This window comes from Haliotis rufescens, unplaced genomic scaffold (assembly GCF_023055435.1).
Source record: "Haliotis rufescens isolate VD_foot unplaced genomic scaffold, xgHalRufe1.0.p SCAF_3, whole genome shotgun sequence".
Classification (NCBI taxonomy): Eukaryota; Metazoa; Mollusca; class Gastropoda; order Lepetellida; family Haliotidae; genus Haliotis; species Haliotis rufescens.
In genome coordinates, this window is record NW_025964001.1 from 55,067,047 (window position 1) to 55,090,638 (window position 23,592).

General features: G+C 40.6%; 1 protein-coding gene across 1 annotated transcript in view; it reads left to right on the plus strand.

The window, feature by feature from the left end:
- LOC124148753 (calpain-9-like) overlaps nucleotides 1-23,592 on the plus strand; it is a 61,107-nt gene that overhangs the window by 31,338 nt on the left and 6,177 nt on the right. Inside the window, exons 2-12 of the mRNA XM_046520022.2 lie at nucleotides 3,346-3,427; nucleotides 4,998-5,259; nucleotides 6,026-6,206; nucleotides 10,703-10,786; nucleotides 12,200-12,300; nucleotides 13,254-13,331; nucleotides 13,863-14,005; nucleotides 17,501-17,661; nucleotides 18,123-18,334; nucleotides 20,091-20,202; nucleotides 21,420-21,477. Coding sequence (XP_046375978.2) covers nucleotides 3,346-3,427; nucleotides 4,998-5,259; nucleotides 6,026-6,206; nucleotides 10,703-10,786; nucleotides 12,200-12,300; nucleotides 13,254-13,331; nucleotides 13,863-14,005; nucleotides 17,501-17,661; nucleotides 18,123-18,334; nucleotides 20,091-20,202; nucleotides 21,420-21,477 — 1,474 coding nt within the window. The remainder of the gene's footprint in view (nucleotides 1-3,345; nucleotides 3,428-4,997; nucleotides 5,260-6,025; nucleotides 6,207-10,702; nucleotides 10,787-12,199; nucleotides 12,301-13,253; nucleotides 13,332-13,862; nucleotides 14,006-17,500; nucleotides 17,662-18,122; nucleotides 18,335-20,090; nucleotides 20,203-21,419; nucleotides 21,478-23,592) is intronic.

The following is a 23,592-nucleotide window of genomic DNA, read 5'->3' on the forward strand; positions in this document are numbered from 1 at the left end:
ACAGTGAGTTGTTGTCATTAAACAATATATCACGTGACTAACCACAGGTTGGTAGTCCTGTGGGTACCTGGATCCTACTCAGGACCCACCCGCCCCGAGTACCCGAGCTATCCGTCCCAGCCTTACTTTACTGGTCCTTTTATCAGTGAAATAAGTCACCTCTACAAGCCATAACATTAGTCATGTATTTGAGTTGGACATTTTCTATTTCCAGTCTAGGGGGGCACCGGTGGCCCAGTCGTCTAAGGCGCCGCGATTCGCTGTGCAGAGTTGCGTCCCTTGGGCACGCCAGAAACCTATGATTGTGGGTTCGAATCCCGGTTCGCCCCGATTATGTTTCTAGGTTTGTCAGCAACATACCCGTGCTCGTTGGTTTCACTGAAGTGGTAAACGTCTAAGACCTGCATCACTTCGGGCTTTCCTCCCACATTAAGCTGACACGCCGCGATATAACTGGAATACAGTTAAAAGCGGCATTAAACCCAACTCACTCACTCACTCACTCACTCACTCACTATTTCCAGTCTAGCTAGGTTCAGCCAAATTTCAGGCATCTGAGAAGGTGTGGATTAACATGAACCTGGACACTGAAGTTGGATGACCAGAAATATACTGGTATTGAACAAATAAACAAAGATTATGAGATTATTTATTAGTCAACGCTGTCATTAATATTCATTGTTTTTACACCAATAAACAGATATTGCGGTTATACTTCATTATACCATTAGGCTGCATCATGTTCATTGTTTCAGAGGGTCGTTATTCTTTGAAATTCAAGCTCGTGCAATGCCGTAAGTTTGGACGATTCGTTTCGAACGAGAGGGGAGTGAGTCTAGGTTCACGGTTTTGTGTTGTTGATCAGAGCGTGTCGTAGCTCACATGGTATAAGTCAATTAGCGTCCCCTTTTGCTGGCAGTATGGTGCCTGGAACGTTGAAAGACCATTTTGCCCTTCAGAAAGGCATACGTATATAGACACCTGATTATTGTGACTTCTGCTGTCTGTACGTAGATCAAAAGGTTGGGGTGTTGCTGGGAACAGCCCCTCCCTTTTTATAGCCTACTAAACATACATACATTATACAAAGAATCACTCTTGATGAGGTCAATATGCAAAAACAAAGCCCCGAGGAACCGACCCCTGAGGTGATCTGACTGGACCGAGGTCTGGCCACACTGCCTAGGGTTTTCCTTGTTTTCACCTCGTTTGACCTTGTGAAGAGTAATTATTCGTTTTGTTTCACGGAAATTCACTTTGAATTTTATGAAGTCTTTCAACTATCCTCTGTTTCATTACATGTACTTAGCTGTGAACTGTGAAATGTTCGTACCAGATGCCATCTTGTTGATAATATATCAATTCTGTGTTTCTATTATTTTTAGTCTAGGTATAACATAGATATTTTCCATACCAATGCATGGGAGTAAAAGCCTGTGAGACATGTTGGTCTCTGTCAGTGATGTTACATCTTCCCGAGGCAAGAGAGTTGACTGACTATAAAAGTCCAGTTTCCACCCTTGCCGAACTAGGCTGGTATTATGGAGTAACATTTTGGCTGGACTAACGAGTCTATGCATAGTCCAATCAAAATCGCGCACCGAAATCGAAATCGGATTCGTAAAGTGTCATGCAGAGTTCGGTCGACTGCAGGATTTGCAAAGCATGTGCACCGCTAACTCGTTGTCAACAGATATTTTCTAAATCTTTTCATGTTTTTAATCAAGGTGCTCACGTGATTTGATGCACTTCGCGATGTAAGACTCGTTTTATCACAATATAGTTCTTGATTATCGATCAAATTGTCTTGACTGGGCACCACCGTTTTGTTTGAAGCAAATGCAAGTGATACGAGGGGTGGAATCTGATTGGTCAATAGGAGAGGCATAGAAAGGACATAACTTGTAATAGCCACTGGTGGCGCTACGATCGAGCCCAGGAATTCCAGCCTAGTTCGGCAAGGGTGGAAACTGGACTTTTAAAGTCAGTTAACTCTCCTGCCTCGGGAAGATGGTGATGTTAGTGCTGGGACTATCATTGATGCTGACTTTCAAAACTCTTTTCCCTCTTAGTTCTACTTTATTTGTAAAAACAATTCTGAAATAGGACATTGTTTTTCCTGCACAGTCGAACATATGTTGGAATGAATGAAATAAATAATAGACCAAACTCTACGATAACATTTTACGTCCAAACTTTTAGTATCTGAAAATTTTGATTGAAACATGATATAACGGAAAAATTAATTTCTATGTCAGAGCAGTTCCTCAAGGATAAACATACATCTTGCACTGACACCACATATAAGTAGTCGACATTCAAGCCAAACATCCATGTTGGAATGATTGAAACTTATGAAATTAAGGGATTTATGTAAAGTTTATATGACATTTCCGTTCAAATCAGAAATACAATCAATGTTTGTCACCAAGGGCAGATCCAGTGTTCTTAAAAGGGAGGGGTCCTCTCTCAGGGAGGTGGGAGGGGGGACTGTCTTCAATATACAGTAAAGTATGGTTATAACGAACTCAAAGGGACTACTAATTTTAGTTCGTTATAACCGAAGTTCGTTATAAGCGTATATACAGCATAACTACAGCAAATAGTCGGGACCAAAAAGTAAGTTCGTTATATCCGTCAGTTCGTTATAAGCGTGTTCGTTATAACTGTAGTTTACTGTACTACATTTGGATTTCATAAGGAGGGAACCCTGGACTCCCCCTTCTGGATCCACCCATGATCACTAAGTACCTGCGTTAACAAGGAAATCCTATACCGGTAGTATCTGTAATGTTATATCAGTCATAAGCATGAGGCATCTCGCGTAGATGGATCACATGGAGGAGGGATAATGGTTGACATTCAGGTCATCACAACACGGCCTGAGTGCAGAAAGATTTAAGCTTCCCCGATTGACTGAGGGCAAGAGCCATGGACACCTGAGAAGGGTTCAAGTGCAGCTCATGTCACATACTCTTTGCCCTTGGAACGGAACAAAACTTCTCTGTGTGGAGTTTGATAAGTCAATACATGCCCAATAAATTATTGTTAAAGCATCAATGAAAACATATCCCAGACAGAGTTCAAACACAGATGAATAAGTTCTTTGAATGGCATAACAAGTTTCTTTAATGACAATTCTACAATTTGGAGGATAGTCCAGTCCTCCAAAGTGCTGCAATTTGCTGTGCAGAGTTGTGTCCCTTAGGTGTGCTATGATCCTATGATCATTGGTTCAAATACCAGATTGATCCTGATTTTGATCAAGCGGTAAATGTGTATCTTGACTAACTGGACTACTGTCCACAATTCACTCACTAATGATCGTTCCTTTCTGACTTCCAGGACATTGCAAGGATCTACAATACCAGACCTGGATTCTTTGTCAACGACGTCAGCAGATTTGACGTCAAACAGGGAACATTAGGTGAGAAGGGGTCGCAAGTTTATAAAACAATGTTAAAATAATAAAAATAATTTCAGTTTATAATTACAGTTCAGTTTATGAACATGTAGTGAACAAGTTCGGTGTAAAACCATTACCGTATTCGACGTAATAAGCACCTCGCTCTAATAAGCGCACACGTCGATATTTGCTAATATATTGGCTAGTGAACAATCCCAATTAGCACCCCTTCCGATTGATCAATGTACAAAAGACTTATTTATTCGCGTATAATTCTCACTCGTGTGTTATATGCACCCTTAATTATGGGCAATTAAATTCTGGAAAAATATATCTGTGGTATATAAACATTTCAGATTGTCAGCATAAACCACAAAATTTATCTTTCAACTCTGTTTTTTCACAGATAAATATTCTAATAAGAGCCCCCTAGTTCTAATTTAGAGAGCGCCCTGGGTATTTATTATATCAAATATGTTAAACAATATTGAAGTTAAATCTATAATATGTCAGCTTAACATGGGAGAAGGCGTGACAGAGGTTGTAGTTTGCTACTGTGGGAAACGCACTAGGATGACAGACCAAGCATCAAATTGGTCAAATCTTGGGTTTATAGCCTTCTGTATTTGCAGACATATTTATGCTTGGTTTTCTGGTCTGGACCTCACCATTGCCACATCCTTTAAACAATGCCGCAGGAATTATCTCCCAGTTGGATGCAATGTTTTCAATATGAAGGAATCTTGCATATATCTCTCAGCATGGATTATTTTATGTCATTAACATTCGTTAGTGTGCTTCACTTTCTGGTGTTATACGGACATGAGCAGAGTGCAGTGTCACAAAGCAAGCTCCATTGAAAGCAAATAGCACAGGGAATGAAATAGTGCCGTAAGGATTGGTGAGGATTTGGTTGCTTTGTGACTGAAATGGGAAGTTAATGACTTCTCAATGTGCATTAAACACAAAAAATCAACTTCAGTCTCAGGATAATTTGTAAAACTTCCAAACAAGTACCCTGATACCCCAAGCAGAGAGTAATAATTATTGGCCATTTATATTGCGCATATTTCCACACCGCACAAGGGCATGCTCAAAGCGCCATTGTTACCCTAGTCTCTTGATCAGAGTGCACTCAACGATCCTTCTCAGCTCCCTGGGGAGTATAAAACCCAAGCAACCTGTTGGGCACATTGCCATTTCATCCTACCTGGTACCCATTCACTGCTGGATGAACAGATGCACATTTTGAACAAAGTCGCACCCATGGAGACACCACATGTGTTACATGTGACCAATATCTGTAAGGACTTTCAGGGGCTTCACTGACGAAACGTGGTCGACTGACGAAGGATCACCAAGTAGTATGTGGCTCGGGTGGGTGGTCTGGCTCGCTGACTTGGTTGATGCATGTCATCAATCCCAATTGCGTGGATCGATGCTCATGATATTAATCACTGGATTGTCTGGTCCGGACTCGATTATTTACAGACCGCCGTCATATAGCTGGAATATTGCTGATCGGGCATTAAACAACAAACAAAACCTTAATTTAGTGAATTTAGAACATTCATATTGACTGTTCTTCCAGGTGACTGCTGGGTGCTGGCAGCCATTGCTTGTCTGAGTTCCCCGGAGCATCGGGACCACTTCTTCCGGGTTGTCCCGGAAGACCAGAGCTTCCGCGACAGCTGGTATGCTGGACTGTTCCGCTTCTGCTTCTGGCATTTCGGGGAATGGAAGGAGGTGGTGGTGGATGACCAACTCCCGGTGGTTGGCCAAGATCTTTTCTTTGTCCACTCTTCACAGCCTAATGAGTTTTGGGCAGCTTTGCTTGAAAAGGCCTATGCCAAGTGAGTTTCACGTAAATCTATCAAATGTGTTGGTAAGAACAGCAATATGTTTTCTCCGTAATGTAGAATGTTGACTGTTATTTTTCCGGTGACAACTGCCATGGAAGCACTACCATAAGTTTCTGGGATATGGAGTTTTATTAAGTCCAGTAGGGTGTTATGTGATGTAGGACTCCTGCGTCAAAACGTTCTTTTAAAAAACATTCAAGCGACTGTAACAAAGTCTTTTATAGGCATTTCGAAGTTGGGAGAAGATGAATTATGAGACTGTTTATGGATAGCAACTTCTTTTATTCTTTGCCACAACGTTCGGAACTACTTCTTGCTCCTTCATCTGATGAAAAAAAGAAGTTGCTATCCATAAAAAGTATCATGTATTCAACTGTAACTAATTGATTATTTTCTCATGTTTCAATCAACAGGATTGTCAGGGACTAAAGGTTGCTGTGTGTGTGTGTAAAATGTTGTTTTTTAATCTCGTATTTTAACTTTATTTATATTTTTTAATGGAGAAAACAATGGATGGATTTGGGGAAGTCCACATGACAATCAGACATACATATGTACAAGTAGTTTTTTTTTTTTTTAAAAGGGCTTTGAACCATGAGATCAGCCTTTGAAATATTAGTGGATGAATAAATTTAACAGAGTCTTGTTCTGCTGTAAAATTGTGTGCTTTGTCTGTGCAGTATTTAATTGTATTTTCATAGCTCCAGAGAAAATTCATGGTAGCCTCCAAAAAGTGAATAAAGCCGTTTGATTTTAGACTATACGGATCTTACGAGGCCCTCAAGGGGGGCAATATGGCAGACTCGTTGACTGACTTCACTGGCGGCCTGACTGAGAGCTACGTCATCAGGGGAAAGCATGCCAACATGCCTCGCAACATCGTCAACATCTTGTTCAAGGCGCTGGATCGTAATGCTCTGATTGGCTGCGGCATAGACGTGAGTAGACACATTGTTCATCTGTGCTCAACGTTCAACTGTCCACAAGCTCTTGTCAATGCATAATCAGTCATAACGTTAAGTTGCCTACAAGTTCAGTGAGATGTAAAACCGCTTACGTTTTACGACGTAATAAGCCCCCCGTTCTAATAAGCGCCCACGGCGGTATTTGCTAATATATTGGCTAGTGAACAATCCCAATTAGCACTCCTTCCGATTGATCAATGTACACAAGACTTATTTATTCACGTATAATATGCACTCATGTGTTATATGAATTCTTAATTATGGGCAATAAAATTCTGGAAAAATGTATCTGTCGCATATAAACATTTCAGTGTGTCAGCATAAACCACGAAATTTATCTTTCAACTTTTTTTCTTCCACCAAAATAATATTCTAATATGGGCCCCCTATTTCTAGTTTTGAGAGCGCCCTGGGCGCTTATTACTTCGAATACGGTATGCTTAATCTATTTCAACTTAATCCCCAATAGGTCTGAGCCTATGCTGGTCATAAGAGGCGAGTTGATGGATTGACTGGTGAGACACGGTGACTTGGTTCATTGTGTGTCATCTCGTTGCACATAATATCAAACACTGGATTGTCTGGACCAAACTCAAATCATTTACTGACCACTGTCACATAGCTGTAATGTTGCTGAGTGCAGTGTAAAAAGAAATGAAAAATTGTCTTATTTAGAAAAATATTTACAACGTACCAAAATATGGTGCCATGGATTAGTAGATGGATGATAAATCAGTCGAAGCCCTTTGATTGTACCAATATATAGACCCTGTTCTCCGGCCCCGACTTCCTCACTCTATAAATGCATATAAATTTGCCCCCTATCTCCAATTTGAGATGAAAATCCCTAGCACTATCTGGGACCTTGGACACAGTCCACGGAAATGTCCATGTTGACATTTGCCCCATTAACAGTTTTGAGACGAGCAAATATGCATCTCACACAGCCTAGCTCTGGATAACTGGATCCCATTTATCTGACATGTGACTGGTTAAGATCCGGTTTAGAATACCAATTGGTATTCAGCAACGCATGCTTGCCGTAAGAGCCAACTAACGAGATTGAGTGGTCAGGCTCGCTGACTTGGTCGATACAAGTCATCGTATCCCAATTGCATTAATTGATGCTCATGATATCAGTCAATGGATTTTCTGGTCCAGACTCAATTATTTAAAGACCATCATCATACAGCTCAAATATTACTGAGTGGACATTAAACAACAAACAAACAAACTCCGACATGCAGAAGTTGACAGTACACACAATGCACAAACAAATTGCAGTATTGCGATGAATCTATAATCTCTCTGGATGTCCATGCCTCGTCATCTCGAATGACCGGATATCTCAAAGTTACAATGCAGTCGCTGCTAGGTTGGAGATAATGGGGTTTGACTGTACTAGAACATTTAATGATGAGACGGCAGTTCCAAATATCTGTATGCGTGTCGAAATGAGTTGTCAACAGTAACGGTTCCAACTCCATTGACTGCGTGTTATGTGATTGTACTGGTTACGGTCTTAGGAAGCAAGGAATTTACTCTTGAAATCTATCGGTTATAAAGACAATTTGTATGAATATTTAATTGACCAGACAAGTGTTTGCATTGATTAGTTTCATGATTTAGACCTGTCATGCAACATTTCCACAGCACTGTGACACAGTGGCATACATTGGTAAGTCAAGGTCAGAGCACTTGAAGGAAGTAACATACAGAAAACACTGACAGACTATTTTAAGTAGAAGAAGCAAGTTGTTAAGACAGTAGCACTTGCATTTACGTGAGGAAACGTGTGTCGTTGATGTGATAAATTCAGTGAGTAATGTCTCTATTGTTATGTATAAATGGGAAAATTATTATTATTTTTGCACTGTCATTAATTACAAATTAAGGAATGAATGAATAAACAACATAACAATATTAATATTTCGTTTTTAATGATTTTATTACAAGGTACATACGGTTATTATCTATCGTGAAGACGTCCGATTTTCGATCACAAATCAATTCATTTCGTTAATCCGACATACTCGTTAATCCGACACAATCATGTGCAACCAACGATGTCGGATTAACGAGACTTGAATGTATACTACATCATAGGGCAGGGACGAGTCCAAATTTACTACCTGGGTACCCGCCCCCCTATTAACCGACCCTACCCGGGTACCCATTGTAGGTCTCGGGAGATGTCTCAAAACGTCTGATTGGGAACATTTTTAGCATAGCCCTGGCAAAACATATTTAAATACATGTATTAAACAATCTGGTCATTCATACACTGAAGTTGAATTAAGTTACATCTTTATTCAACCATATGAAAAATCAGGAATGGGTGCATAGTCAGAAAGATATGCGAACATTAATGACTTGTAGTGTAACCATAGAGTTCCAGATAATTTTAGTCATGAAACAATATATCACGTGACTAACAAAAGGTCCGGGTAGTCCTGTGGGTACCCGGGTCCTACTCAGTACCCACCCGACCCGGGTACCCGAGTTACCCGTCCCAGCCCTACTACATCACATGACAGATTAACTAGTTAATCAGTGTTCTTTAACTTGTTTTGAGTGGTATATCTAATTACACCTTGACAAGTACAGATATGGACTTGTGTGCACAAGCATGCTTGTCAACAAGAAGTTCTTTGGATATTTGAAAATGTTTTGAAAGTGTTATGTGGAAGAAACAATTTAGCAATATGGTGTGTGTCTGGTATTGGGAATGGCCAGCATTGGAGTGAGTGAGTTGAGTTTAACACCGCTTTTAACAGTATTCCAGATATAAAGTTGTGGTTCTGCTTCAGGATAAGTCGATATCTCTGGAGAATTGTTGAGTTGACAGACTCTGAGTTAATTACTTCTCATAGAATATTGATTATCAAATATGATGCCATAATATTGAGTTGGGAAGCAGAAAGTTTGCCATGACCTTCTCAGGCTATCGGTTGGGACTTACAGTATTTGGAATAAATGGAGCCCCAGGTCCTTAGAAAATTGTCAAAGGGGCACTTATCAAAACTAGACACAGAGAATTAATTTTGGTTTCAGAGATCAAATGGTACTAAACAGTTTGATCTCTGAAACCAAAATTAATTCTCTGTGTCTAGTATTGATAAGTGCCCCTTTGACAATCAAATGGTAGTAAACAAACAGACCCGTGAAGATTCCGGGGTAGAGTAGGTCTTCAGCAACACATGCTTGCCGTAAAAGGTGACTATGCTTGTCGTAAAAGGCGTAAACGGGATTGGGTGGTCAGGCTCGCTGACTTGGTTGATGCATGTCATCGATCCCAGTTGCGTGGATCGATGCTCATGATGCCAATCACTTGATTGTCTGGTCCAGACTTGATTATTTACAGACCGACGTCATATAGCTGGAATATTGCTGAGTACTACAGACTTCCTGACCATCTAGTAAATCTAGACTGTGATTGACTTGCAGGCTTTGAAGATATTAGTTTAAAAAGTGCCAGGAAATCTGAATTGTGAAGGTCTAGGTTCTAACCATATTATCTAGGGCTGGGACGAGTCCAAATTTGCTACCCGGGTACCCGCCCCCCTATTACCCGACCCTACCCGGGTACCTGCTGTAGGTCATAAGTTGGTACAAAATGTTCCGTTGGGAATTGTTTTACCTCGATAATGGTTACTAGGCAATCCTATTCCCTTTCTGCACTGTTGTTTTCTGTACAAAATGTGTAGAATACACAAGGGAAAATATGGAGTGTCATGTAGATGTTTGGTCTTAGTAGGGGGATGCTTATAAAGATTACCAACATACTGGTCTAGAAGTTGATCAGGGTGCGCTTGCTGGAGCAGGGAGCTTAATACAGGAAATACGGTAATCACCTGTTACCTGTAGAATTAAATGTACAATTTTAAGCAATTCATATTTTCTTTAAGATCCTTTTACCAGTGGTGTATAGTATATCTGCAGTTGCATGTCACAGGACTGGGAATTGAAATCAATATCACTATTACCACAATGTGTATTTAAAGCAGTGTGGGTCAGGTACCAATACACAAAGGACAGGATACATGATGTTTGGAGCCACCGAATCCACGTAATTTAAGTGAAAATAAGAAATATGAAAACAGTTTCATCTACCATGGAAAGACAGAAATATCCCTTTCAAGAATGGAGTCGTACATTTGACATAGCAAGTCTTTGACATAAAAATATGAGAACTTGGTTTTCCAAACAGTTGTAGATAACAACAGCATAGGATTAAAAATATCATATTAGGTTGCAGCATTGCTCAAAGTTCACTTTTCTCTTGAAGTCCTTTTTCACTCGTTTCATCATTGCCATGAACTTGTTAAAAAAATCCAAATATTTGAAACTGTCCAATTTTGACATTTCTGTTGGCACAAAAGCAGCCGTATCCAACCTCAGTCTCTGTGACCTTCAGAACCTCTGCTGTGATTCCTTTGCCTTTATATATATCTAATGTTGTCTTCCAGTCTGTGAAGTCTGGCTCAGGAGAAGCAATACTGGAGAATGGCCTGGTTGCAGGACATGCTTACAGTGTCACAGATCTCAGGGAGGTAGGTCTCATAATACAGTGTCACAGACCTCAGGGAGGTAGGTCTCATTGCTTACAGTGTCACAGATCTCAGGGAGGTAGGTCTCATAATACAGTGTCACAGACCTCAGGGAGGTAGGTCTCATTGCTTACAGTGTCACAGACCTCGGGGAGGTAGGTCTCATTGCTTACAGTGTCACAGATCTCAGGGAGGTAGGTCTCATAATACAGTGTCACAGACCTCGGGGAGGTAGGTCTCATTGCTTACAGTGTCACAGATCTCAGGGAGGTAGGTCTCATTGCTTACAGTGTCACAGATCTCAGGGAGGTAGGTCTCATAATACAGTGTCACAGACCTCGGGGAGGTAGGTCTCATTGCTTACAGTGTCACAGATCTCAGGGAGGTAGGTCTCATTGCTTACAGTGTCACAGATCTCAGGGAGGTAGGTCTCATTGCTTACTTTGTCCCAGATCTCAGAGAGGTAGGTCTCATTGCTTACAGTGTCACAGATCTCAGGGAGGTAGGTCTCATAATACAGTGTCACAGACCTCGGGGAGGTAGGTCTCATTGCTTACAGTGTCACAGATCTCAGGGAGGTAGGTCTCATTCCTTACAGTGTTACAGATCTCAGGGAGGTAGGTCTCATAATACAGTGTCACAGATCTCAGGGAGGTAGGTCTCATTGCTTACAGTGTCACAGACCTCAGGGAGGTAGGTCTCATAATACAGTGTCACAGATCTCAGGAAGGTAGGTCTCATTGCTTACAGTGTCACAGACCTCAGGGAGGAAGGTCTCATAATACAGTGTCACGGACCTCAGGGAGGTAGGTCTCATAATACAGTGTCACAGATCTCAGGGAGTAAGGTCTCATTGCTTACAGTGTCACAGATCTCAGGGAGGTAGGTCTCATTGCTTACAGTGTCACAGACCTCAGGGAGGTAGGTCTCATTGCTTACAGTGTCACAGATCTCAGGGAGGTAGGTCTCATTGCTTACAGTGTCACAGACCTCGGGGAGGTAGGTCTCATAATACAGTGTCACAGACCTCGGGGAAGTAGGTCTCATTGCTTACAGTGTCACTGACCTCAGGGAGGTAGGTCTCATTGCTTACAGTGTTACAGATGTCAGGAAAGTATAATGTCTCATTGCTTACAGTGTCATGGACCTCACGGAGGTAAGTCTCATTGCTTACATTATGTCACAGATCCCGGGAAGTAAGTATCAATATAAGTCATTATACCTCAAGGGTGTTGAACGTTAATAATATCGCAGTCAGTTGATTGTCTAGTCCAAATTTGAATATTTACAGGTCATTTAGCTGGAGTAATGATTGCAGTTTATAAAACCAAACAAACAAACCTTACATGCCATATTCATTATCATTATCCAATACACAACGCTATGCTAACAACAGTGATTAATGGATGATTGCAGATTCAGATGATGACAGACAGGGGACAGATTCCAGTCACATTGATCCGAGTCAGGAATCCTTGGGGGAACAAGATTGAGTGGAATGGTCGATGGAGTGATCGGTATGTCTGCCTTTGGCTCTCCAAAATTACCGAATGTTAATCGATTATGGTCAAGCATTTGTTTGTAAGAAGTCCCAGACTGGTTCCTGACCTCATGAGTTGTGACAGGTTAACTATAGTCATTTGAAAAAATCGGGTGTTCTGTAACTTCTTTTGAGTAGTATAGAATAAATAATCTGATAATTCAACAACTGGCTATATTTAGTAAATACTTCACCATTTGATTGTATCCTTGTTTTTTTAGGCATTCTCATAAAGCTTGGCTCCCTCTCCCCACCCACCCCGCCCCAGATTATTACTACTGACTTCCTGGCCATCCAGTGAATCTAGACTGTGATCGACTTGCAGGCTTCGAAGATATTAGTTTAATAAGTGCCAGGAAATCTGGATTGTGAAGGTCTAGGTTCTAACCATATTATCTAGGCTGGGACGAGTCCAAATTTACTACCCTGGTACCCGCCCCCCTATTACCCGACCCTACCCGGGTACCTGCTGTAGGTCATAAGTTGGGTACAAAATGTTCATTTGGGAATTGTTTTACCGGAGCCCTGGCAAAAAGTGTTTAGATATAGTATAAAACAATCTGATTTTGTATACACTGAAGTTGGCTGAAGCTTTGTTTTAACTAAAACATATGAAAGTCAGAAGGAATGTGCCCATAGTCAGAATGAAATGCGAACATTAGCGACTTGTACTTGTGTAACCATGGAATTTTATTGTTATTGTCATTAAACTATTATCACATGACTAACCCCGGGTCCGGGTAGTCATGTAGGTACCCGGGTCCTACTCAGGACCCACCCGACCCGAGGACCCGAGTTAACCGTTCCAGCCCTAATATTATCACAATACTATTGTAAAAGTATCATGTCAATAGCTCTTGCAGTACTTGCAGTGCCCTCATCAGTCTGCCCCAGTGATACTGTAAGCGTTTCAACCTGATTTTCTTCCAGTTCCCAGGAGTGGTTGAGCATCCCCGACCATGAGCGGGAGCAGATTGGACTGGTACAGAGAGACAATGGGGAATTCTGGTAGGCTAGCAGTAAACATCTCTTGTTGCCATGGTAATGGCAGTCAGTTCCATTAAGATGGAAGAGCTACAATAAGACAATGCAATCATGTATCTGCACATTTTTTTAAGAAAAGAGCTGCAATGAATAACATAATAATGTTTACATATTTCTCATCCCGAGGTGGGGCACAGGTGGCCCACTTGTCTAAGGCGCCGTGATTTGCTGTACAGAGTTGCATCCCTTGGGCATGCCAGAAACCTATGATTGTGGGTTTGAATCCCGGTTCGCCCCGATTATGTTTCTAGGTTTGTCAGCACCATACCCGTGCCCGTGGGTTTCACCAAAGTGGTAAACGTCTGAGACCTGCATCACTTTGGGCTTTCCTCCCACATTAAGCTGACACGCCGTGATATAACTGGAATTATGTTAAAAGCGGCGTTAAAACCAACTCACTCACTCACTCTCATTCATAGTGTATATAATATAAAACTTTGAACAAATCAGTGGTCATGTGCAAGTTGTAAGTGTTGAGTTCGATACATTTAACAGGATGGATTTCCAGGATTTTGAGAGGAACTTTGATAACCTTGACATCTGCAACTTGACGATGGATGATGATCTTAGCCATGTAGTGGAGCATCATGGGAGATGGATAAAAGGCTTCAACGCTGGCGGGACACCTTCTAACAGAGGTTAGAGACAGTCATGTAAACGTAGAAACTGTGACAAGGATGTGGGTATCAGTCATTACTTGAAACATCTCACGTTTGTTGGATACCAGACAAAGTCCCCAGTACCCCATGTAGATTGTAACAGGTACTAAACAGGTTGTTGTCATATTGGGTGTTCTATCATTGTTGGAGACAAGGAGGCAATGCACCGCCATCATTCCAAGGCCTAATGTTTTGGTGCCAAGCTGACGTAAATGTAGCGGCCATAAAATTTCCGAGTCCCGTGATGGGATTCGAACCACGGACCTTCTGATCCGAGGTCGGACGCCTTGTCCACATGACCAAAGAGGTTAACCCCGTCAGCAAGCTGACAAGGTAAGGATATCATCTGTGGGATGACTCCACACCCTGCTACATACTCCCCCGTCAACAGAAGGCACGTCTCGGGCCGCATAGTAGGGTACTGAGGCTTATTTAGGTCAAATTTAATATGAACGTGCTCAGCCCCACGTTGGGCGCCGATGTAGCAGCCATAAAATTTCCTGTGATGGTATTCAAACCACAGACTTTCTGATCCGAGGTCGGACGCCTTGTCCACATGACCAAAGAGGTTAAGCCCGTCAGCAAGCCGACAAGGTAAGGATGTCATCTGTGGGATGACTCCACGCCCTGCTACATAAACATAATCGAGACTAGAGAATTCAGGTGTGTTATTATTAGCCAATGACAATGCAGGATTGAGAGGAAATCCATTTACTGCTGACATGAAATGACATATTCCCATTTAAGCGGAAGGTCATGCCTGATACGAAGTTGAACGATGTTTTGAAGAATGTTTTCTTAGAATAAATAGACAAGGTACAGTAACAATCAATCATGAGAATGTATAGTATTGTTTGTCCAAGTATTTGTTGATGAATACACAATGCCATTTAGAAAGTGGTACAGATTCTCGTACTTTTTTTGGGTTGAGTCCCGTCCGGGATTCGAACCCACATTTGCCAGAGTGAGGCTGACTTTGTGTGCTGGCGATTAACCTGGCAAGTGTGGGTTCGAATCCTGGACAGGACTCAACCCAAAAAAAGTACGAGAATCTGTACTTTTCTAAGAAAGTGTTATCCCAAATATAACATTTGTTACATTTGACCACTTTCTAAATGGCATTGTGTATTCATAGCTTTCAGCCATGGAGCCGTGCCAATTTACACTTGTCAGAGGGGTACTCAAAGTACGTGATCTAGACTATCAGTTGTCGGACTTTCATTTTTGTGGAAGCCTCGGTGGCTGAGTGGGTTAGATCGCTGACTTTGTGTGCTGGAGATTAGGTGCCTCACTCTGGCAGTGTGGGTTCGAGAATCTGTACTTTACTAAGAAAGTGTTATCCCAAATATAACTTTTGTTATATTTGTTGATGGTTGGAATTTGCATTCTGTCTGTGTCTTGTTTGCATGGGTACAATATGCTGATACAGCGTCTATCTGGAGCACTGGATAGTGACTGTACCTCCTGTGTGAGTGAGGGAGCCTGGTTTTCTTGTTGCAATATTCCAGCATATTCCAGCAGTATTCCACAGCAATATTCCGACCTGTGAAGATCTGGGTTAGAATAGGTCTTCAGCAACCCATGCTTGCCATATAAGGCAACTATGCTTGTCATAAGAGGCGACTTACGGGATTGGGTGGTCAGGCTCGCTCACTTGGTTGATGTATGTCATCAATCCCAATTGCGTAGATCGATGCTCATGATATCAATCACTGGATTGTCTGGTCCAGAATCAATTATTTACAGACCGCCGTCATATAGCTGGAATATTGCTGAGTGGGGCATTAAACAACAAACAAACAAGCACAGCAATATTCCACAGTCGAGAACTCCTCATTGGGTTTCACACATTGTACTCATGTAGGAAACAAAACTTCATAGAACGACTAAAGTGACTGGCCGAGCATATTAAACAGTGCACAAAAGTGTTTTCAGCTTCATTTGTAACATAAGGTGGACAGGTACATGTCTGTATTCTGATTTCAAACAGGGTACATTTCTGTATTACAGTTTCAAACAGGGTACATTTCTGTATTACAATTTCAAACAGGGTACATTTCTGTATTACAATTTCAAACAGGGTACATTTCTGTATTACAATTTCAGACAGGGTACATTTCTATATTCTGATTTCAAACAGGGTACATTTCTGTATTACAATTTCAAACAGGGTACATTTCTGTATTACAATTTCAAACGGTACATTTCTGTATTACAATTTCAAACAGGGTACATTTCTGTATTACAATTTCAGACAGGGTACATTTCTGTATTACAATTTCAGACAGGGTACATTTCTGTATTACAATTTCAGACAGGGTACATTCTTGTATTACAATTTCAGACAGGGTACATTCTTGTATTACAATTTCAGACAGGGTACATTTCTGTATTACAATTTCAGACAGGGTACATTCTTGTATTACAATTTCAGACAGGGTACATTTCAGTATTACAATTTCAGACAGGGTACATTTCTGTATTACAATTTCAGACAGGGTACATTTCAGTATTACAATTTCAAACAGGGTACATTTCTGTATTACAATTTCAGACGGTACATTACAGTATTACAATTTCAAACAGGGTACATTTCAGTATTACAATTTCAGACAGGGTACATTTCAGTATTACAATTTCAGACAGGGTACATTTATGTATTACAATTTCAGACAGGGTACATTTCTGTATTACAATTTCAGACAGGGTACATTTCTGTATAACAATTTCAGACAGGGTACATTTCAGTATTACAATTTCAGACAGGGTACGTTTCTGTATTACAATTTCAGACAGGGTACATTTCTGTATTACAATTTCAGACAGGGTACATTTCTGTGTTACAATTTCAGACAGGGTACATTTCTGTATTACAATTTCAAACAGGGTACATTTCTGTATTACAATTTCAGACGGTACATTTCAGTATTACAATTTCAAACGGTACATTTCAGTATTACAATTTCAGACAGGGTACATTTCTGTATTACAATTTCAGACAGGGTACATTTCTGTATTACAATTTCAGCCAGGGTACATTTCTGTATTACAATTTCAGACAGGGTACATTTCAATATTACAATTTCAGACAGGGTACATTTCTGTATTACAATTTCAGACAGGGTACATTTCTGTATTACAATTTCAGACAGGGTACATTTCAGTATTACAATTTCAAACAGGGTACATTTCTGTGTTACAATTTCAGACGGTACATTTCAGTATTACAATTTCAAACAGGGTACATTTCAGTATTACAATTTCAGACAGGGTACATTTCAGTATTACAATTTCAGACAGGGTACATTTCTGTATTACAATTTCAGACAGGGTACATGTCTGTATTCTGATTTCCACCAGGGTTATTCTTGTAGACAGGAAGGTGCTGAGGTACCTTTCTTCGGTAGCCAAACTGACTGTGACCCCATCAGACAAACATTTACAGCTGACATACTCACACTCCCTCCATTGCAGATACGTTCTGGACCAACCCCCAATACCACGTTCGACTCCAAGACACGGACGATGATGATGATAGTCACTGCAGCTTCATAATGCAAGTGATGCAGAAAGACAGGCGCAGGATCAAACATAAAGGACCCAGGTTTCTGTACATTGGATTTGTAATATACAGGGTAGGCAAAATCTAATACTTGTAATATACTGGGTTGGCGAAATCTAATACTTGTAATATACTTGGTTGGCGAAATGTAATATTTGTAACAACAGAGTAGGCAGAATGTAATATTTGTAATATACAGGGTAGGCAGAATCGAATATTATATACTCCTCATATTTCAAATAATTGAGTTAGTGCCCTTGTTAATTTATCTTATCAAATGTACTGTGTAATCATATTCAGTATTCACAGACTCTACACTGACTCCAAAATGTAAAAATGTCTAGCTTTCCTTATTATTTCCTCAAAAGATTTTGATTTAAATGTAAAAAAAAACTTCCAACAGTAAAAACAATATATTTTCTAAATATAAGCAGCATTTCATCTTTTCTTTCATACTTTTTAAATTTTTAAGTAAAATGATTGGCCTTTTGATCATAAGACATGATTCTCATCAAGTGAGGTCTCGCCTTGCAGTGTTCCAAGGATGATTCTGTGCCCCTCAACAAGGACTTCTTTGACTACAACAATCCCTACGCCCGGTGCAACGCCTTCACTAACGCCAGGCAGGTGGTGAAGCGGTTCGCCTTCCCGCCCGGGAACTACGTCGTGCTGCCGTGTACATACGAGCCCCATCAGGAGCTGGACTACTACGTCAGATTCTTCTTCGAGAAGGGCAACGTTGCTGAGTAAGGATAGCTTTATAATAATGGTACCACAAAGATGTAATTGAGTTTGACTGTATTTCAGTTACCGTATTCGACGTAATAAGCGCCCCGCTCTAATAAGCACCCATGGCGATATTTGCTAATATATTGGCTAGTGAACAATCCCAATCAGCACCCCTTCCGATTGATCAATGTACACAAGACTTATTTATTCGTGTATAATACGCACTCGTGTGTTATATCACCCTTAATTTTGGCATTTAAATTCTGGAAAAATGTATCTCTCGTATATAAACATTTCAGGCTGTCAGCATAAACCATAAAATTTATCTTTCAACTCTGTCTTTTTCACCAAAATAATATTCTAATAAGAGCCCCCTATTTCTAATTTTGAGAGCGCCCTGGGCGCTTATTACGTCGAATACGGTATATCAGGACATGATAAGGGAGGAAAACCCAAGTGATGCAGGTTTAGATATTTCCCACTTTAGTGTAACCCACAAGCATGGACATGGTGCTGACAAACCTAGAGACATAATCAAGGTGAATCTAGAATTTGGACCCATGATCATAGGATTCTGGCACACCTAAGGGAGGCAACTCTGCACAGTGAATCTGCAGCACCTTAGATGAGTGGGCCACCTGTGCCAACTCACATCAGATGTGCCAAGTTTCTTGATTGTTTGTTTGTTGATGATGTTTTGGAACTTGAGAAAAATTAGATATTTGACATTAGCTTTGAAACCATTTACCAAAGTTGTTCCATGAACTGGATAATATACATAAACATGGTGACACAATGTTGTCTAATGGCCCGTGAAGATCTGGGGTAGAATAGGTCTTCAGCAACCCATGCTTGTCGTTAAAGGCGAATATGCTTGTCGTAAGAGGCGACTAACGGGATCGGGTGGTCAGCCTCGCTGACTTGGTTGATGTATGTCATCATATCCCAATTGCGTGGATCGATGCTCATGATGTCAATCACTGGATTGTCTGGTCCAGACCCAATTATTTACAGACTGCCGTCATATAGCCGGAATATTGCTGAGTGCGGCATTAAACAACAAACAAACAAACTTTAGGAAAGCCTTTTCTAGGTAGGTAACTTAGGGAATTCAATCTCCTTGATTGGAGATACTATACCGGTATACGAAGGTATTGATCATGCTACATTATAGGCTAGAGGTCGGCCCTTGTATTACTTTCGTGACACATTAGTTTCCAATCTCATTAAAATCAGATCTTAGTTCTCGCTACCGCTAAACAAAGATCTGAGGACATCCCATTAGGGTTCACGTCAAAACGACCTTTCATCCGACCAATCAAGGCGTCGCTTACCAGATCATGAAAGTGACAGTCGGAATGTGATATCTAATAATGCAATCTCGAAAACTTTAACACGGGGTAGTCCAAACGATAGTTACGGGTTTAACGACTGAATCCATACAATCTAGACCATATATTTGCCATTTCAGAATGTTCTTTTGTTCAGGTTTCAAATTTGTAATCGAGAATTTGTCAAAATATGTTTCGAAGCGTAGTCGCCAATTTGAATTTAGTGCCATAAAGCACGAGTAAGCTGCCTTCTGATTGGCTAATGTCTACTTCTTGTCAGTCCTTCCATTGGTCGGTCAAAATTTGCGCAAGGTCGGTCTGACGTGACCCGTAATGGGATGTCCTCAGATCTTTGTTTAGCAATAGCGAGAACTAGGATCTGATTTTAATGAGATTGCATTAGTTTCATGACTGCCAGTGACTGAGACAGTGTCTTCTATAGGTATGGTGATGAGAAGCCGGCTAAGATCGCCATCCCTCCTCCTGAACCATCTCCTGACTACAAGGAGCAAGAGGAAAAGTTCAAACAGTTTTTCTACCAAGTTGCAGGAGAGGTTGGTATAATTATACCCCACCCAACAAAGTTGGCGGGGGATATAGAAACGGGCTCCGTCCGTCCGTCTGTCACGTTTCTTTTCCAGAGCATCACTCAGAAACTGTTCAATATTTTTTCATGAAACTTTGCAGGTTTGTCAGGTACATGCTGAACTGGTGCCTTTTGCTATTTAGAAATTTTAGAAATTATTATTTTGTACGTTTCCATGGCAACAAGATGGACTTAGGTTCTGTGAGGGTAGGGTTCGTTTCCGGAGCATAACTCATAAAGCATTCAATATTTTTTCATCAAACTCTGCATGTCTGTCAGGTACATGCTGAACTGGTGCCTTTTGCTATTTAGAAATTTTAGAAATTATTATTTTGTACGTTTCCATGGCAACAAGATGGACTTAGGTTCTGTGAGGGTAGGGTTCGTTTCCGGAGCATAACTCATAAACCGTTCAATATTTTTTCATCAAACTTTGCATGTCTGTCAGGTACATGCTGAACTGGTACCTTTTGCTATTTAGAAATTTTAGAAATTTTTATTTTTTACGTTTCCATGGCAACAAGATGGACTTAGGTTCTGTGAGGGTAGGGTTCGTTTCCGGAGCATAACTCATAAACCGTTCAATATTTTTTCATAAAACTATGCAGGTTTTAGGTACATGCTGAACTGGTGCCTTTTGCTATTTAGAAATTTTTATTTTTTACGTTTCCATGGCAACTCTTCTTTTTTTTACAATTTCCATGACAAGTTCCAACTCGGTTAAAAAAGGTTAGGGTTTGTTTAGATTTGATTATGTCATAAATTCTGCAACAGGGGCGGGGGATATAGCCACTTTAGTGGCAAACTCTTGATACGTCATTTATTCTTCTCAGTCAGTCATCAAATACTCAGTTGCACTCACAAATATAAAAACATATTATGTTTCGTTCCTAATTGACACTCAACATTCTCAGCCACATGATTGAACCTCTTACAATAGACAAGTACAAAGTAAAACTATTCCATCCTCCAAAGGTTTTGGCATAAATGCTTAGAACTCGAGAAATGTAAGGAAATTCTACACTGAAACAATGTTTGCAAACTTACCGAGGAAACAGCTTCTTCCCTTGTTGAAGGATTGTCATACACAATCACAGGAGACGAACAAGATGGAGAAATTAAACTAGATCAGTTGCGATGCCATGGTAACAGAGTCATGTTAGTTCCAATTCTACTTTTCCCCAGGACATGGAAGTGAATCCCTTTGAGCTGAAGGTCGCCATTAATGATGCGTTAAAAAAAGGTGAGCAGAATTTGAGAAGTTTGTTTGATTTCAATGTTATTGTTTTTGTAACACATTGCATGTTTGACAGAAAGTCGACTCTCGTTAAGCAGTCAAGTAGCAAATCAAGGGACTCAGTCCAAAGTATCTACTTACCTGTTTGCTAATTATCCGACCAGGGTGTTTCCAGCTTTCTTTACTACGCTAATGTCACTGTATACACAGCCACAAAGTGACATTACATCGTAAAGAATAGATACCGTAAATCTTGAAAGTATTGCGTCTCCAAAGTAATACAACTGCTGACCCCTAGCCAAAAATGCGACTCAATATCAATGCGACTCCTCCCCAACCAATCCCCAGTGGAATGATACAAATCCTTAAAGCTAAAATGGATAGAATTATCATAAAAACGCCGGCATGTTATCAGAAATGAGCGGGCCACTGTAACTTGATAATGCCCTCATATTACTTGACGACGGGCCATTATCACGCCCGTTGTTAGGTGACGTCATAGGAAAGGGATAGGTGACGTCACATTCAATAGTGACGTCATCTGGTTTGTTCTATGACGTTTCCATATTTGTAAAAGTGGGTCAGTGACATTCGTGTTGATTGCAGTATATGTTTCAAAATCGATATTGTTGTTTCTTTTTATTTAATAACAAATTCCATCCATTTTAGCTATAATAACGGTAACGCTATTTTTCAGGGCATTATCATTTGCAAAAGCCCTCGGTCTTTTCAACTGCCCTCCTTCGTCGGGCAGTTAATGGAAGACTACAGGCTTCTGCAAATGATAATGCCCTGAAAAATAGCATTACCCTTATATTAACTTAATCCAACCTTACCTTAATTAACTCAAACGGCATATATAGCACCACTTATTAGCGCTGAATAGAGCACTTCTTTGAAAACAATAAACACTGTTTTCCTAAAAACAACGCACAGTTTATATGTTTATTCTGTTGACTGGCATTAAGGAAGTTCAAAGGTAATAAAATAATTGAACCAACAACAGTTCACTGATTGGTATTCTGAGAAGGTGTCGACAAACTTGAAGGCAGATGACAAGACAAGGGCTGGAGATCTGAGGAGTGTTGTGAAGCCTATCGATGCGTGTTGGGTCGTGTCGGCCTTTGACAAAGTGTTGTGTTGGTGGCATCTTTCTGGACTGCTGGAGTGTTCAATGATGCCTAGGAGTAGTTTGACACGAGTGGGTAGAACTCTTGACCCCAGCAGTGATAACTCACCAGATGCATATTGTGTAATTCCTATTCTTTGAATGACATTGTTATATACTTGTTACAACTGCTGCTCAATAAACCGTGTTTGTGTTAATATTCAAGTTGGTGTTTCCACTATCCAATGTGTGCAGTGAGGCCGTCTTATTGTTGAAAGTCATATTGGAGATATAAAAGCGAAGTTTCATAAATGCGAACAAAGGCCAATTGCATTTCTCGCATTTAACTATCGCTGACGTTAATTTCAAGATTTACGGTATGTAGTGAATGTACATAGTTTTACTTGTTTATGCTGTGATCTGACATCCACACTGGATAGTGGCATCACAAGGTCCAAGATGCTGATACAGAATTACTCATGGGACCAATGAAATGTTCAACAGATTAGGGCTGGGACGGGTAACTCGGGTACTCGGGTCGGGTGGGTCCTAGGTAGGACCCGGGTACCCACAGTACTACCCGGACCCGTGGTTAATCACGTGACATATTGTTTAATGACAAAAACTTACTATAACTCAGTGGTTACACTACAAGTCGCTAATGTTCCCATTTCTTTATGATGATGCACACATTCCTTTTGACTTGTAAATGTTTGAGGAAAGATAAAGCTTCAGTCAACTTCAGCGTACGCATGATTTGATCGTTTCATAAGAGACCATATATCTATTATATGGTCTCTGGTTTCATACATGTATCTAAACAATTTTTACCAGGGCTACAGTTAAACTATTCCCAATTAGACATTGTGTTCCCAACTCTTGAGACCTACAGTGGGTACCCGGGTAGGGTCGGGTATTAGGGGTTTGGGTATCCGGGTAGTAAATTTGGACTCGTCCCAGCCCTACAACAGATGCATTTTTTCTACTTAAACAATTCTAGTTTTCCCTTTTGA